General features: G+C 42.5%; 1 protein-coding gene across 1 annotated transcript; it reads left to right on the plus strand.

Moving 5' to 3' along the window:
• Positions 1–2,426: 2,426 nt before the first annotated feature.
• On the plus strand, positions 2,427–13,598 carry TMEM41B (transmembrane protein 41B). Its single transcript, XM_030950384.1, has 7 exons — positions 2,427–2,712; positions 4,541–4,658; positions 5,673–5,801; positions 7,376–7,469; positions 8,299–8,403; positions 10,169–10,307; positions 10,784–13,598. The coding sequence occupies exons 1-7, from the start codon at positions 2,622–2,624 to the stop codon at positions 10,951–10,953; spliced, it is 846 nt and encodes a 281-aa protein (XP_030806244.1). The 5' UTR covers positions 2,427–2,621; the 3' UTR covers positions 10,954–13,598.
• Positions 13,599–17,383: the final 3,785 nt, after the last annotated feature.

Genomic DNA, 17,383 nt, shown 5'->3' on the forward strand with positions numbered 1-17,383 from the left:
CTGTGTGTCAGTTCACCTGCAGCTGGGTTACACACAGGGGCTACACAATACAGAGCAGGTTAATTAGAAATCAGACATCCCCTGGAGCAGGCTCTGCCCAGCTCCTTGCTCTGAGTGCCTACTAAACAATAACTACACCAAACTGGGATTGATACCCCACTGAATGAACAATCCACCTCACCAAAATGAGACATGGCCCTTGCAGCATTTAGCATCTACAGTTTTAAATGGTGGCACTTATTTTATTTATGTCTTTCAGTCTGCATCTTTCCTCTTCTGTTTCAGGATGTCTTGGTAAAGATTCCTCTGCATAATAATCTGGTTTCTGATTTTGCTTCCAACATTCTTCAGTTTAGTATCTCTTTGATGCTTTGTCAGAAGTTAGTCAGAGAGGAAAGAAGTCCCAGTGTCTGAATAATTTTACCTGGAGTTTTGGCAGTAATAACCAAAAAGAGATGATAAACATGATGTGCATTTACAATAGGGGGAAAAGTGCCATTTTCTACAGTGTCAGCAACTGCCATCTTGCTAGTATGTACAATTTTCTAGTGAAAGGGTTTGAAAAAACAAAGGACTCCCTCATCTGGCATCAATGCCCAGAGCAGCAAGCTCACAGACCTAACTGGCTTCTCAGGGCACTAAATTCCTGAATTATCAATTGCAAATATTAAAAGAGCTAATTACATGATTTAATGAAATAACTTTAAATAATTTAATTCTAAAAGAAATAAATTCTGAGTAAATTATAGGTTCACATGGAATCTGCTTATGATTTTAAGCTTTATGTGGAATCTGACCACAATTTATAGCTTGGATTATTTCCTGCCACTGGATTTGGCAGGGGCGGTACTTGTGTAATAGCATATTAGACTATTTAGATCTTAAATGAATCATCAACTTCCTGTAACACCAGCGAGTTTTGTACATGTAGTAATAAAGCCATGCTTTGTAGAGCTCTGCTGTGTGCTGGTCTGGATCTCCCTCATGGCTTTGGGAACATCTGTGATCTCGGGAAACCTGTAAATACCCGTGCTGTAAAACAACTGATCTGCTGGGTCCTGTATCAGCAATTTAAGAGCTGTTTAATCATGGTGTAAAGGTGGAGTAATCAGACAAACGAGGCTGAAGTTAAATCTGAGTGTCCAGCTCTCCCAGGAGAGCTTCCTTTCCAGAAGACCCTGAGGAAAGATTGGACATTTATAAGCAGACACAGCTGGAAAAGAGACGAGGGGGAGCCACAGTGGCTCCATCAGCCCAGAAAGTTGCGCAATGTGCTGTCCGCAGGGTTCAGCGCTCTCCCTGGAGAGCTCTCCCTGTAACACTCTGTGCTGCCCGGGCGCTTGGAAGGCTCCGGGATCTGCTGCTGCCAGAAGGTCGCAGAGGAAAAGGTGCTTCGAGGTCACATTGGGCTTGAAGGCCACGGAATCTGGGAAGGCTGGGACGTGCCCCTCTGGCTTTTCTACGGGATTTCAAGCGTTCTTACTGGCAGGAACGGACGTGAGGAAAATTCCGGGGCTGATAGAGGAATTTTCCTTCTTCCCGGAAAATAGGCTTTCTTTTCGAACGAGAGGAACAAACGCAATAAGGTTCCCCTTTTCCCGGGAGCCCGGCACTGCTCCAGCGCCAGAGGCACCGAGGGACTCCCGCCTCCCGCTCCCTGAGGGGAGATCCCGCTCCCTTGGCTGGTGTAAAGCCATTACCGAGGGAAAAGGAGCTCGCAGACGGGCTTTATCGACGGCACGATCGGCGCTTCAGTGTGTCCAGGGAAGGGAAACGAAGCTGGGGAAGGGTCTGGAGCACAAGTGCTGTGGGGAGCGGCTGAGGGAGCTGGGATCCTGGAAAAAGGAGGCTCAGGCGGGACCTATAGCTCTGTAATTCCCGGAAAGGAGGGTGTGGGCGGGCAGGGTCGGGTTCTTCTCCCAGGCAACCAGCGACAGGACAAGAGAACACAGCCTATAGAACTCCTCGTGTGCCAGGGGAGGTTCAGGTTGGACATCAGGAGGCATTTCTTCACAGAAGAGGTGATTAGACACTGGAATGACTGCCCACGGACGTGGTGGAGTCACCGTCCCTGCAGGTGTTCAAGGAACCACTGGACGTGGCACTCAGTGCCATGGTCTAGTTGACACGGCGGTGTTCGGGCACAGGTTGGACTCGATGATCTCAGAGGCCTTTCCCAACCAAATTCCTGGGATTTATGTGATTTCTCCGCAGCCGGGAGAAATCTCCCGCCGCCCCGCACCGTATTTACCACTAGTGAGCGCACTCCCGTTACCGTACATACCCACACGGGTACGCCCAAAAGCCGGCGTTACCGTATTTACCGCCACTACCCGCCGCCGCATTTCAAGGACGTGGAGCCCAACACGTGCTCCCGCACACCACAGCAAAGCCGTAATGCCCCGAGAAAAGCGCATGCGCCGTGCGCCGGCGGGGGCGGGAGCGCGGCCGCGACCCGGTGGGGTGAGGAGAGGAGGAGCGGCCGGTCCCGCCTCCTCCTTCTTCTCCTCCTGCCCGCGGCTCCCGGTGCTGCCGGTCCCGCCTCCTGCTCCCCGCGGCTCTCGGTGCCGCCGAGGCCTGCCCCGGCCCTGACTCGCCGGGCCCCGGGGCGCCGCAGAGCCATGGCGCAGCGAAGGGTGGCGGAGCGCGGGCCTTGCCAGGCGGCGGCGGCGGCGGCGGAGAGCGCCAGGCACCAGCGGCAGCTTCTGGAAGGTGCCGGGGGCTCGGGGCGGCGGGAGCGGGGGTGACCTCGCCCTGGCATCGGACGGTGCCCGGTGCGAGTGTCGGTGCCCGGGACGGTGCCCGGTGCGGCTGTCGGTGCCTCTCGGCGCCTCGGGCACCAGCCCCGTCCCGCGCGGGCGCTGGGGCGGCCGGGCCGGGCCGGGCCCCTCACGGTGCGTGTGGGGTGAGGCGGCTCCCGCCCCTCGGCGGCCGAAACGGGGCAGCGACCCCTTTCCCTTTTCCTTTGCGTGAGGGAAGACGCGTGGTTCCATGTCTGTATGTATATATGTGTGTGTGTGTGTGTGTGTGTGTGTGTGTTGGTGTTATTCCACTACCGGCACACCTGGAGTACAGAGAGTGGAAGTGGCGGAAAGCGCAGTGGGCTGAGTTTTCCTTTCTTGCCCTATGAGTTGCTTATTTGTTTATTTATCTGTAATTGATTTTGCTCCTTGGAGAAGGTGTTGTCAGAATAACCCCGGTTACAGTGCAGTGGAACAGGTTGCCCAGAGAGGGTGTGGAGTCTCCCTCAGAGGCGATACTCAAGAGCCGTGTGGCTGCAGCCCTGTTCCTGGGATGACCCTGAGCTGGGAGGTTGGACCCGCTGACCACTGTGGTCCCTTCCAGCCTGACAGCCCTGTGATTCCGTGCTTGGAATTGCTTTGTGGATGCTGCCTTTGGCCTCGGCTGACCCAGTGCACACCTGTGGGGTCGCGCTGACCTTAAACCTAAAAAACCACACAGCCGATAAAATTGCCAGCTCGCCCAGCGGGCTCCGTGGGTTTCGTCATCCAGTCGCTGCATTTCACAACGGTGAGGAGTCAGCGTGACCCACTTGAGTGCTGTGTGTTGGCATTGTAGTTGTGCCAGCGGCATCTGCGAGGGAAAACACAGCCTCGGCTCTTGGAGTGTTCCCCAGGTGACCCTGGGTGTGAAGCTGGGTGAGCCTCAAAGTGCCTGAGGAGAGAGTGGTTTAATACATGCACACATACACAGCCCGGTGTGGATGCAGAGAGTGTGTGGTGTTTATTTCAGTTCTAAAATCTTTATGTGTGTAGTTGCATTTGTGTTAAGGAATGTATTGCATGGACATGGTCATTTTGATAAACATCTAAAACACAGAAGAGGCCTAAAATGTTATTGTGTCACTTGCTGTACTCCCATTGCTTCCACTACACAAGGACTTAAAGGCTAATAGTCTTGGGAATTACACCTTTTTTACACTTATGTGGATATATATATATATCCACATGAGTGTAAAATAGGTGTAATTCCCAGGACTAGCACTTTATGTCATCGGCCAGCATGTGTGTGTTTATGTAGGTTTCCTCCTAATGAACATGTCTCATCTATCTGGCTGTATCTGGTAGTCTTTCATTAGAGGGGGAAAAAGCCCCAAAATCTGTTAATGAGCAGGTTTTAAAGTTACATTGTACATCCTGGAAATTTAACTTCAAGTTGAATTTCTAATTAATTAGACTGGCAGAAGATTTCTGACAAAAAGGAAAACATGCATGGCTTATGTTGTTCAGCTCTGTTTTTTCTCTTTACAAATGTATTTATTAATTGAGGCTTAAATTATTATGGATCATAAAAGGTGACTTTTGTGGAATGTTTGCCAGCATAGAAACTTCAAAGTTGTTTGAATGTTTTCAGGGAATGTGAGCAATGTGTGTTATTGAAAGCATTGGTTGGGAGATGTCTACAGAGAGTTGACTTTAATATTTCCTTGAAGGATAAGTTTGAAATCTGTTGCAAGTTGTGAGATATTGCTTTGCTAGTGCTGAGGTTTTTTCTAACTTTGTTTCATGTTTAATTTCAGGGAAAGCTCTTGCAGAAGGTGGATCAGCTCGGACATCACTTCTTATTTTAGTGTCGATCTTCTTATCAGCTGCTTTCCTTATGTTCCTAGTATATAAAAATTTCCCACAACTTAGTGAGTAAGTATGTTATGAAAGTTTAATTCCTCAATTGATTTGATTTTCAGTATCAGACTGTAGAGGAGCCTGCATGGGGATATGCCATAAACTCAGAGAATTGTTCTTGATCTGAGGTTTTTGTTGCACACAGTGGAGATCCTGTGTTCTGAGGTGTTACCCCTGGTACATTATCAGTAGTAATTGACTCTTCTTAACCACCTTCAGCTAAGAGCAGAGTGTGTTTGGTTCAGGCTGAGTTCACTTTAAACTTCCTTGTGCCTTGGTGAAACTGGAGGCTGTCACCAAAAAGGGAAATCCTTCTTCCTTCCTAGCTAAACTTCCTAGCCTTCCTAAGCCTTCTCTTTTTCTCCTTCTCGTTGCACCCAGTGCTTGTGTTGGGATGGCAGGTGGGAGCCTGCTTGTCTGACAGCTTTCTTTTTCACTTTTAGTAGTTAAATTTCTGTCTGATTAACTTGCTCAACAAGGTCAGTTTGCAATGGCCCATCCCACAGCCTGATACAGAGCGAGCAAAGACACTCAAGTGTGCTGCCCAGGGTTGCACCAGATTAAGGTGTGACATGAGATTTTGCCCTTAGAACTTTATTTGTTTGTGAGGTGAAGTTCTGCCACTCCTGCTGCACTTCAGCTGTTCTGACCCCAGCGCTGAGGCAGCTGCAGTTGGTTTTGGCTGAAATGTTGGCTGCTTTCACTTGCCAAGTTTGCCTTGCGCAATTCTTTCTTCTTCATCAGTACTTGGTAAGAAAAAAAAAAAACCAACTAGAAAAGAAGCACATCGTTGTACTGAATAAAAAAACAGCTTGCAAATACCTAAAATTGGGGATTTTCTAATATAAACCACACTGTAAATATTAGGTGTTCATCTGAGAACATTATTACAACAATAATCATGGTTTGTTTGCTGAAGCTGTAATTTAGTGTTGCAGTGTATCTAATTATCTCTGTATTCAGTAAGTAATTGTACTACACTGTTTGATTATATTTCCATCATTCCTGCTTTTTTTTTCTCCTCTTCAGAGAAGAAAGAGAATGTATAAAGGTTCCTAGAGATATGGATGATGCAAAGGCCTTGGGAAAAGTCTTGTCCAAATACAAGGACACATTTTACGTTCAAGTGTTAGTGGCTTATTTTGCCACATACGTTTTGTATCCTTTTTCTGGTATAAAGGGCGGCTTTGATGTAGTGATGCTTCTCTGAAAATGAAGAATACAATTTGATCAATTCTTGGTCATGGGTGAAGTTTAACATACCTAGGAGTGTCTACAAAGAGACACAAATACTTTAAACTCTTGGAAATGTATAAACTTCTCTGTATATTAGGCTTGTTCTTACTTTGGTGTTATGATAACTTTTAAAATAAGTTGAATTTTGAGGTAGAAATTACTGTTTGCTTTAAAAGAAAACAGAGACTACTGCTTTACTCTTCCTTAAGACATTCAAAGACATTTCCACATAGGGTAATGTATAGAATATTTACCTCTATTTCTGAAGGAAAGTATTTTGAGCCATCTTTCATCCCAACACTGCCCAAATTCACAAAACCAAATCTGTTTTCTTTTAGAAAGACAAATTTCTGAAGTACTTTCTGTCCAAGGAGACACAATTGTGTTGACTTCTTTTCCCGAGTGCTGAATATATTAATCATTAAGCACACTCCTAGCTGGAACATTTAACTAAAGGTTAATAACTTTAAAACTGTAGAAAAGGTTTGTGTCACAGTTTTAATGCAGGAGGCTTTTGTAACTCAGGAGAGTCAGCACTGAACGTGCCATTGAAAGAATGAGCTGAAGGATAATTACTAAAGTATTCCACAAAAAGTATTTATTATTCCCCAAATTATAGATCTAGGAAGCAAATTAAAATGTAAGTTTATATATTAACAAGGAGTAGAATACCTTGGCTCTTTATTGAGCTGCTCTAGCAGTTCTAGATGTGATGACCTTTACTGTCTCAGCAGCAGACTGTGGTCAGTTTCCAGGCATGGGTAACTGAACCTTGACATGGTTAGCAAAAGCTGTACTGGCTGTAATGCACTCAGGAACATTACTGGGCTTTTAATATTTCAGCCAGTTCAACTTGAGTAAAATAGTCTACAGAGTTTTTTTGCTTTATAACTTTTCTATCCAAAGTGGGCAATGCATCATAGTCTCAAGTATGCCTAGCAAGCCTTAAGTCAACAACCTGCTTGCTTATGCTGCAGAAACCTAATTTTTGCCTCTTAAAAAAATTCCTGGCTGAAATGAGTGATCAGCTATTGTAGTTAGTGACTACACCAAGCCTGTTTCTAAGGAAGGAATAGCTGCCTTCATACATTTCAGTCTTCCATGAAACTTGTGCTTATGGGCTCGGACAGGCCTGTGAGCTTTCCAGAGACAATGTCTGAAACCACACATCTCTAGTCAACAGGGTAAAATCAGAAGTGTTTCCTGGAAGTCACAGTAAATTCTCTGTGGCAGTTGTAGCACAGATAAAGAGAAAAATGTAGTCAGCTGTTGTTACTTTGTGACTTATTCTTTGTATGGGTAGTGATGGATCTGCACCTTGCTGCTCTTGCTTGAGTTCTTGTGCTACTCTACAAGAGGTTTTTGAAGTAAGGATCTTGAGAGGTCCTGCCTATTTATGCTTTTTCTAGTTGTAAAATGTATCCTGACTGCTTACAAAACTAAGAAGCATGTAGCTTTTTAGAAATGTGTTTTTTCCTTAACTAAGATACATCCAGCTTGCAAACATTTGCTATTCCTGGGTCTATATTCCTCAGTATCCTGTCAGGGTTTCTTTATCCCTTTCCACTGGCCTTATTTCTTGTTTGTTTGGTAAGTATGGAAAGTAGTTTATGAGGGCACGTATTTCTATCAATTTGAAATACAACCAGGCATCTGAGCAGCTTCCTGTTGGAAATGATCAGTCTGAGACTGGCATACAGTTCAGTTTCTGGTAACTATTGAGTTCTTACTCAGCTCTGCTTGCAGGGGTGGCATTACCCACAAAATTCACTGTAGTATTGGGTGATGATCCAAAACACTGAGCTGTTCCTCCAGGTTTTCTTAATAATGAAGACATTGGAGTGTGAATCAGCCAGAGTTTCCCATACTCTAAATTTGTTTAGCATCTGCCAGAACCCAGTTGTAATTTCACTACACAATTACTGTGGTTTTATTATCACACTGCAAAATACATCTGTTTTTTAACTGGCTTAAATATGCAAGAAGCATAGTTTCAGATTTGAAATGTATGTTATCAACAAGCTTTAAAATATGGGCAAAGGATGCAATGGTAATGCGCCTTAAGTATTGAGAAGGTAGGGAGGACCCTGTTCAGTTTTCCTGTTTGAATTTCTTTAATGGCATTGTGCTTCTTATTTGCAGAGCTTTCACTGTTCAAAGTCTAAAACTGCAGAAGCACTCAATATTAACTGATAAGTAATCAATGTTGTCTACTTTGAGTGTTGAGATTGATTGAAATGCCTTGGAAATACACTGTCTTGTGTCAACAACATTCTTAGGGAGTGTGTCCATAGTGCTGGAGGAGAGCCCTAATGGAGGGCTGCATGGAAACCTGCTCTAGCCAGGCAGGGTAGTTAATACAGACACAAGGCTGACATTAAGTAGAGTTTCTGCTCATTTGTTGTCTCTTTTTTTTTAGTGCTCAGGACTTGGAGCTTCATTCTGCTACATGCTGTCATACCTAGTGGGACGTCCCGTTGTGTACAGATATTTAACAGAAAAAGCAGTAAAATGGTCAGAACAGGTAAGATTTCTAGAGGTGCTGGAACTTACTGTACAAAATGTGCCATGGAATAGTGGAAAAGTAGGAGGTCTTGTGCTTAAGTATCCAGTTACACAGAAGGGATTCTGGAAGCATTCCTGATTTTAGGGTATTTCCCATGAGAAAGTTCTAACCTAGGAAGTGTTTGCTTATGTAGTGTCAATAGGAAGCCTCTTCACTTTCAGGTCATTTCAAGTAATTGCTCTCTAAGCATTTGCAGTAATGAAAGCTGGGTTTTTATTTTTGTGTTGGAGGAACCTGTAGCTGGATGTCTGATTGAAAAACCTAATTTGAACATGTAACTGTAGTTGGAGCATTAAGAAACTTTTTCTTACAGTATCTGGTAACATTAGTTTCAGCAGGTCTTCATTGTGAGATGAGCCTAAAGGTTTTGCAGTACAGAAATACAGTGTGAGTTGTACTTGACCTTATGTGTCTTTAACTGATACTCTGAAACATTTGAACAAATTTTTATTTTTTGCAAGTATGAAGCACATGTACTCTCTTCAAGATTTTTTTGAATCACATAAAAATGCTTTAAGCTTGTTCCTCATTAAGTAAGATATGGAGATGTGTCTGGCACAATTGACCTTGTTAGATTTTACAGTACCACTTTGACTCTTGACCCAAGTAAATCTTAATATTGCACTATAATCTTGAGGCTATTCTGAGTAGCAAATGGTTACTGTTGCCATTAGTAGAACTGAACAGGTGATTTAAAATTGCATGTGCAGCTCATATCTCAGTGTTTCCAGGTTAATTGGACTGTATCATGCTTATAATGCTTGCATATTGAGGTAAAGGCATTTTATATACAGCATTAATCAACATGTAAATATTTTCCTTCATTAAGGTTTAAAAAACCCACAGTGCTCCTGATTTTGATGTTACAGTAAAATCTAAATTTGGCTAAAGCTGAAAAACAGGGTTGTGACTGGGGTGAGCTGCCATGTGAGATTTCAGGTGGAATTGCAGACCAGGTTTGTTTTCAACTGTCTGAGGCTTAAGCTTAGTGCAGGTCTGCCAGGCTAGGCCAGGATTGTGGATGCTCAGCTGTCCTTGCAGCTTGGCCCAAGTTGCACTTGCTGTCTGAAAGGGCTGAGACAGGCTGGAAGGAGAAGGAGTTTGTTGTAGCATTGGTGTGAGGAGCTGGGCTAGACCTGAGCACTTCATTAAGACTGTAAATGAAGTTGGGGGTGTTGTTGCTCCTGGGTAAATGTTCATGCTGGGCACTGTAACCTCTGGGGAGACAGGCTTTGGAGCTGTGCTGGAGCAGCCACCTCATGACGTTCAGAGCTGTGACCTGGCTGAGTTTCCAGGTGTGGAATGAAGCTGTGTTTGAAGCTTGATCACAAGTTAGGACAGAACATCTTGAGGAACAAACTTCATTGGTGGTTCCTGGAAAAGCTTTAGGAGTGGGGTGACAGGCTGGCTGTGGTGGCTGGGCTGTGGCTCTGCCTATGACTCTGCCTATGACTCCTTTGCTGCTGGAGCTGGCTGAGTCAGTCAGACACATCACCACTGCTCTGCCACACACAGCTATTTCCAGGCTGATCTCAGTGTATTTAACAGATGACTCACTGGGCTCTCTTCCCCACATCACACATTTTTAACTGATTTTTATGTTTGCAACATGTAAATGTCTACCAAATATAGGGGGAAAAACTCTTGAAACTTCTATGGTTGTGTATTTTCAAGGCAGGGATTTTTTAACCAAAGTTTTGTTTGTTTGGTTTTGTTTTGGCAGGTTGAACGACATAGAGAACATCTCATTAACTACATAATATTTTTGAGAATAACACCTTTCCTCCCCAACTGGTTTATCAATATCACATCTCCTGTAATCAACGTGCCATTGAAAGTGTTTTTCATTGGCACTTTCCTAGGTAAGAATTGTGGCTAGTGAGCCACAGTTTGGGGTGGCCAGAAGAACAGGCATACACTATAGCTATTTTAATTTTTAATGTGCTTTTTGGCATATTTCTGCACATACTTTTTAATCTGATTAGGAAACAGTTCAGTAAAAATCCAGTATTTTTCCTTTATGAACTTTATTAAAAAGTTCATTATTTTTCCTTTATGAAAAGTCAGTTTGTAAAGAGATAACTTGAAATCTGGAGAGTCTGAAGAGCAGAGATTATTTGCTTAGTCTCCTATATTTGAGTCTGCATTAAAAATATTAAGAATGGCTTAAAACCATTTTTTATAAAGGTTTTTTATCTTTGAATTCTGCATTTACTGCATTCTTTAAAAAAAAGTACAAGACAACAAAATCTCAGCGTTCTGGTATTAAAATTGGGATGACTAATTTTTAAGTGTTTTTACCCTAACAAGCTGTTTTTTCATCCTCTCCTTGCTCCAGGTGTAGCACCACCATCTTTTGTAGCCATTAAGGCAGGAACAACGCTGTACCAGCTTACAACAGCAGGGGAAGCTGTTTCCTGGAACTCTGTTTTTGTCCTCATGATTCTAGCCATCCTCTCCATCCTACCAGCTCTGTTCCAGAAGAAGCTGAAACAGAAGTTTGAATAAGCATCAAACTGGAACAGAATTTCCCATATTTCATCTCAGGATCAGCACTTCTGATATTTGTATATTTGCTTTTCTATTGGATCTTAAGTAATTATAGGGGAGGCTTGTGATTGATAAGAATGTCTTCAAATGAACACATAGCCTTAGACTGAAGGAAATGTGTTCAGAAATGTACTGCATATAGTTTTGTAACCAAACACCAGTGTTTTACTTTGGGATGGTGTGTGTGTGGCCCTCAGGATGAGGGAAGTGAGAACGTAGGTGTAACATTTTGCTCTAGTTACATGCAGAGCAAAAACTGTGATGTAGACATAAACTACAGGTGATGCTCTCTAACACTTGCAGGAAAACCCCCTGAACAATTCAGTCCAACTTGGTAACGTTCTCTGTAGGCTTGCATGTCATCTGCTCTGAGAGCATTTGTCACTAACAATATTTCCCTTCTTTTTTGCCTTGGGGAGTTTCAAAATAATGTAACGGTGCTCACTCAGAAACAAGGGTTCTTTGCAGTACTTTAACTACAATGTTATTCTCATCCTGGTTGTTTACTTCTATTTATTAGTGCTGTATGGAATTAAATACTTGAACCTACATCTGCTTTACTTACTGGATTAACAAAGGCAAATTGTCACTTCATTCCCTCTTGGTCCCTGTAAAGTTTTATTCTGGGAGCAGCTATAGGAAGGGAGGGAGCAGCTTAGAATTCATATCTTGGCTAGCTGATGATTTTTAAGTTCTAATTTTCATTTTTTAATATTGTTTTGCCAATATTTCACTTGCATAGATTTATCCTGCCAACTTAAGGAAGTGATGGTATGATTATATAAAACTTGCAGTTTTCAAGTGATTTAAAAATGCTTAAGCAGTGTAATATTACCATTTCTCAAGCAATATGTAAAGAGCATAAAATTTCTCACTGCAGCTTCATTAGCTAAAAGAAATGTCAGGTACACAAACTGGTGCAGTTCCTATCAAACAGCTGATCCCAAATAATGTTCAGAACACCATGGAACAGAAGGCTCTTGTGTCAGTGTATATAAAATGGGGGTTCCATTGTCTGCCAAGGCAGTGACCAGCCATGACTCACCTCCAGTAGCAGTGTGTGTGTGCTCTCAGTAAGGTACAAGGTACCTTCCCCCGTGCTTCCAGCTGTGCTTGTTTGTTGTGTTGTCAGTGGAGCCCCATCAAACAAGGCCCTGGGCAGTGAGGAGCTGGGCAGCACATGGGTGTTTTATCCTGCTGAAAACCAGTGCTGCTCACATGGTTTGAGCTGATGCCCCTGCAGTGTCTTGCTGGAAAAGGACTCAACACATCAGCATGTGCTCCAGTTCTAGGGTTTGTTTGTCTGTGTCTTCTGCTAACTCGTGATCATATCATAGATCTTTGAGATGTAAGAGAACAGTTCATGAATGTGATAATGTAAAAGGTACTGACCGGTACCTTTAAAGGGTTTATTCATTTTTGTAACATAATGTTAATTGACTGCTTCGTCTCATCACAGTATTACTTGTAAATATATAGTAAATATTATTGATACACCATTTGTCTTTTATTTAAATCCAGGCTGCACAGTAAATGCTATTTTTACATAAGTATATAAATGAATTTATATCAGTTCTGTTTGCAAGTTTATTGTAAGATCATTCAGCTCCAGCAATTATTTTGTTATTTAGAATTTACTCTAAAAGTGTACTTTGGCATTTAAAACTGATCAATGGTTACTTTTATTGCTGCCATTCTAATCTCCAGAGCTCCTCTACCCAGGGGATTTATTCCATAGTAAACCTGGATGTGAATTGAGCCATGTGAGCAAGTGTCCCCCGGACTACTGAGTGAAGCTGCTGTGGATTTACAGCCTCCTTTTCTGCAGAGGTAACATCTCATGCAGATGAACTCTCAGAATAAATTACCTACCACTTATTTTACAGTGGCTTTTCTCAAAATCTGTCTCAGTTCCTGGTCAGTTACAGAAGCTGCTGTAACATCCCTCCCATGCCAATGTTTTGGTGGAACCTTGTCGCTAAAGAAGGAGCTGAACTCTCTTTCAATCTAACATGACTTGTGCTATCACTTGACATTTTCACTGGGTTCTGTGTCACTATGGAGATGGGATCAGGCTTTGTTACTGAAGACTCTGTTACTGTTGTATTTCAGCCACAAGACTGGCCTCCCATCACAATAACTAAAAGCCTTAAGACCTTAAAAAGGTTCAAAATAGGGTTCTTTACTTTTTCAAAACCTTAACATTTTTTTAACCCATCCCTTCTGTGTTTATCTTCAGCTGCCAGCAGCCTGAGGTGCTTCCCTATCCCATGAGGACTTCTGAGCATTGTGCAGAGTAAGGCAGGCCTTGTGGAAAGCAAAAAAAGCACTGTGCTGTGGGTACTGTACTAGCCTACTCTTTCCTTTAGGGAATCCAGCAAGTGATCCAAGAGATAGCCATAACATTTTGACAGAAAAACAGTGGCTACCATGAAACAAACCAGGACATCAGAAAGATGTAGCTTTGTTTTTTAATTGCAAGAGATTTTTGAGCTGTTAGGTGACCTGGTTATCTTTTGGAAGCTTTTTTGTGATACCTGCATGACATCATTACTAAGTGTCTCTTGCCATTTGATAATAAAGCTGTTATATAAAATCTGAAATGCTGTATTTTTTGATTATAATGAAGCATTCTGAACTTCCGACTAAGCTGAATTTTTTATTAACCTGTTTAAAAGGGCTGAGTTCTTCTTAAATGGGATTTTTAATGACTGATGAGAAATTAAACTGTAGATGAGATTAATTCTGTTTCTACCTTTATTTAAAAATAAATAGGTAAATTCGACTTATCTCTGGAATTAATTTCTCACAGCAGTAATTTTGAAAAGCTTTTCTGGTTTGCAGTGAGAGGCAACTGGGTCTATCTTCTGTGTCTTCAAATACATCTATTTTCACAAATTGCCTTTTTTTTTTCATTAATCCCTTGTGGAAAACTCCTGTGCCAAAGTTATTGCAGCTTCATTCACCTTCCCTTAATATTCTGTCAAGGCCAGTTTATGAAATGCTTTTTCTTCCTTGTATGGGAAACTTGCTGAAAGGGTAAGACAGAAGAAGTAAAAGTCAAAAATAAGAAGCTTTTGTTAGTGAATGATGCTGTTATGCAAAGTCAAAACATATATTTTGGTTTTAGGGAGCTGAAGATTTTTGTGTGTTTCTGAGAATTTTCATCATGTGTGGTTTCCTTCTGTTGTAGCGTGGAGTTTGGGAACCCTATAGTTGAGTATGGCAGTGCTAATGGGGAAATGGAAAAGGTTTTTGACAGGAAAGCAGGATCCAGAGCAGCTTTTTCAAATTTCCATCAAAGAGAAGTAAATACTCTTGACTATTTTATGACCAATTGATGTCTTGCAATGACAGACATTTATAACTCTCAGCTGGTGGCTTTATAGCTCCAGGTCGTCCAAACTGAAAGAAGTTACAGCCTTTTAGTACTGGCAATTAATATAAATGATGGCATCATACATTTACTAACATACCATAACTCCCAGTTCTTAAAAATGCTCCACCCAGTGTGATAATTCCCATTTCCTTATTTTATAGTGCACAAGGAAGAATCTGGGTCTGGATTACGAGAGCTCAGTTAGTGACTGGTGTATGTGTGAGAAGCTCATAAAAGCTCCTTTCTGTAGATGGTCTTCCAAACACAGAGGATTCTGCTCCTGTGCAGCTGTGGGAATTTAGAGGTTTCTAGGCCCTCAAGAGGGCTGGGAATGCTTCAGTGGGAAATAGCTTTTAAAATTCTGCCTCAGAATTGAGATCTAATGTTACACTCATAACTCCTGATTTTTCTTTTACAATCTAGCCCTGAGGAGTTGTATCTAAAACCTGGAATTTGCAGTGTTTACTGTACTTGGAAGAATTCCATGTCATGGAGAAGTATTCTGAGCAGATCACTTAATCATTCTATGTTTGACTCTTTGTTCTGTGTTAAACTGATTTCTTATGCCTGTGAGAAAGATAAACTTCCTAGTCAACCCTGAACTTGAGCAGGATTTGCTTCTTCAGCTGGATTTCTCTAAGTCTATGGGGCCTGATGGGATTCATCCAAGAGTACTCAGAGAGCTGGATGCTGTCATCACAAGACATCTCTCAATGATTTTGGAATCTTGGGAATCTGGAGAGGTCCAAGTCTACTGGAAGCTGGCAAATATTACCCCAGTTTTCAAGAAGGGCAAGAAAAGGATGACCATGCAAACTACAGGCCTGTCAGTCTCACTTCAATGCCCAATAAAATCATGGAGAAGATTTAGTAAAGCTTTTGATACCATTTCTGACAGTATCCCTCTGGAGAAAATGTCCAGCACTCAGCTGGGTAAGCACATTGTGTGACAGGTGAGTGACTGGCTCATGGGTCAGGGTTGTAGTGAATGGGGTGACATCGCCTGTGGGCCCTGTCACTAATGGGGTTCTGCAGGCTTCTGTCCTCAGCCCCATTGTCTTCAACATCTTCATCCTGCTCTTGTGCAGCTGTGGGACTTCACTGCTTCAACATCTCCATCAATGACCTGGACACAGGACTGGAAGGAGCACTAAGCAAGCCTGCTATACTGACTATACTGCAATGGGAGGAGCTGTAGACTCCCTGGAGGGAGGGAGGGCCCTGTAGAAACCATGGCAAGGGCTGGGCAATCACCAGCCAGATGAAGTTTGATAAAGACAAGTGCTGGATTCTGCCCCTTGGTATGGAGCAGCCCTGGATGTATGGACAGACTGGGCAATGAGATGCTGGAGAGCAGCACTGTGGAATGGGAGCTGGGGGGTTGTAGTTGTTGGTAAATTGAGCTTCAGTCCATAGTGTGGGCTCCTGGAGCTGGGGAGAAGAGGGACAGTGCTGCATGGGAGTTCAGGAAATGTTCCACATCCTGAAGTGCCAGTTCTGCTCTGAGCTGTGCCCTGATGTGTGAGGATCTGTGTCACAGGTGATCCCGTGTGCAGGCTCTATTCCGCAAGTCTGTCATGCAGATGTCACACCAAATACATGGTCAATAAGTTGCAGCCAGATTCAGCTGTCTGGCTTTGCTTTAATGGTAAGAGTCACTGATAGGATTTTTGTTTTCTTAAAGAATCCAGGGTAAATATCTTAATCAGAGTCATTAGAAGACACCACATACAATCAGCACCCTGACAACTGGAGCAATTTGTTTGTGCCCTGAGCTCTTTGTTACTTTTCAAAGCTTAGCTTATCTTGGGAAACCGCTGCCCAGAAAAAAGAGAAATACCCCATTTCAGACTTCTTCAATTCTCTGAGCAATGTTGAATGGAACTGTAATTCGCTGTTGTGTTTTCCTATTGCTTAGTAAATAAACTCTTCCAAAAATTGTGACTGGGATTGCTGGCAAAGTAAATCTGAATTAGGTAGTATGAGGAATACTCAAGATATCTTTGTATCAAGTTCTGTTCTTCACTATTTCAAAGACTAATTTAAAGGTTTGAGCTTGAAAATACAAGTCTTTGCCATAAAAAACATCAGCTGAATCAACATTGATGGTCTTGCCAAAGACAATGAATCTTTTAAATCTCTTCCTATTTACTTATGATTCTCTGGCTAAAGAATCCTAGTTTCCACAGAATTCACAATTCCACAGATTTTCTCAACATCATAAAGAAGACTTTCAAGAATTCATCATGTTGTCTAGAGTGTTGTTGTTTTACTCAAGGACATGTAAGCCATTTGCAAAGTCTCCTGACAGAATTGCCATATTTTGGGTATTTCCTGTGATGGGAACTTTGGTCAGGATGACCGACAGATTAAAGCTACTGGCCTTTGAAGTAGGTGTCACAGGTGTTCTTTGTGGTGACTAGGCAAGACTATTTCAGAAATTAAATAATTGGGGAGGAAAAGGATACGGTGGAAAAAAGAATCATTGACAAAATGGGAGGCAAAAGCTCTAACTTTTCAGGTACGTCTGCTGGAGGCACAGATTTGAGAGGGACTACCCTGCAAGTTGTCTTGGAATGCAGAGAATTTATCTGAAAAAACAGCAAAAATTTGAGTTAATATTTTGTTGGTTCTGGTTCAAGCAGTTCTACCTATCTTGTCTATTTCTCATAGCAATTCAAAGCAAACCAAATCTGAGTCTCTTAGTCTAAGACTCTCCTTTAAAAAATATTTCCTGTTCCTTACGCTGTTGCATAGCAAGGTATGTGTGCATTTACATACTGCAGCTCAACAGTATCTCTGGTATACTTCTGTTTACTTAGTGGCCCATCTAACTTTATTTACTGGTTATTCACAAAATTCATGGTTATTTCTGGAACAGTTGAGGTGCAAGAACAACTTTTTATTTGCCCTTTTTACTCTACTCTACTCTTTTTTGACAAAAAGCCCCTGCCAATATCTGTGCTGTTTCCCCAGAACTTCCTGCAAGTGTCAGAAGAGACCCTCAGG

Source organism: Camarhynchus parvulus, chromosome 5 (genome assembly GCF_901933205.1).
Source record: "Camarhynchus parvulus chromosome 5, STF_HiC, whole genome shotgun sequence".
NCBI classification, from domain to species: Eukaryota; Metazoa; Chordata; class Aves; order Passeriformes; family Thraupidae; genus Camarhynchus; species Camarhynchus parvulus.

Bases quoted from the DNA above. Each gene is read 5' to 3' on its own strand.
- TMEM41B (XM_030950384.1), top strand. From the start codon at position 2,622: ATGGCGCAGCGAAGGGTGGCGGAGCGCGGGCCTTGCCAGGCGGCGGCG. The intron at 7,470-8,298 runs GTAAGTATGGAA...CTTTTTTTTTAG, and splicing joins CCTTATTTCTTGTTTGTTTG to TGCTCAGGACTTGGAGCTTC. The intron at 8,404-10,168 runs GTAAGATTTCTA...TTGTTTTGGCAG, and splicing joins CAGTAAAATGGTCAGAACAG to GTTGAACGACATAGAGAACA.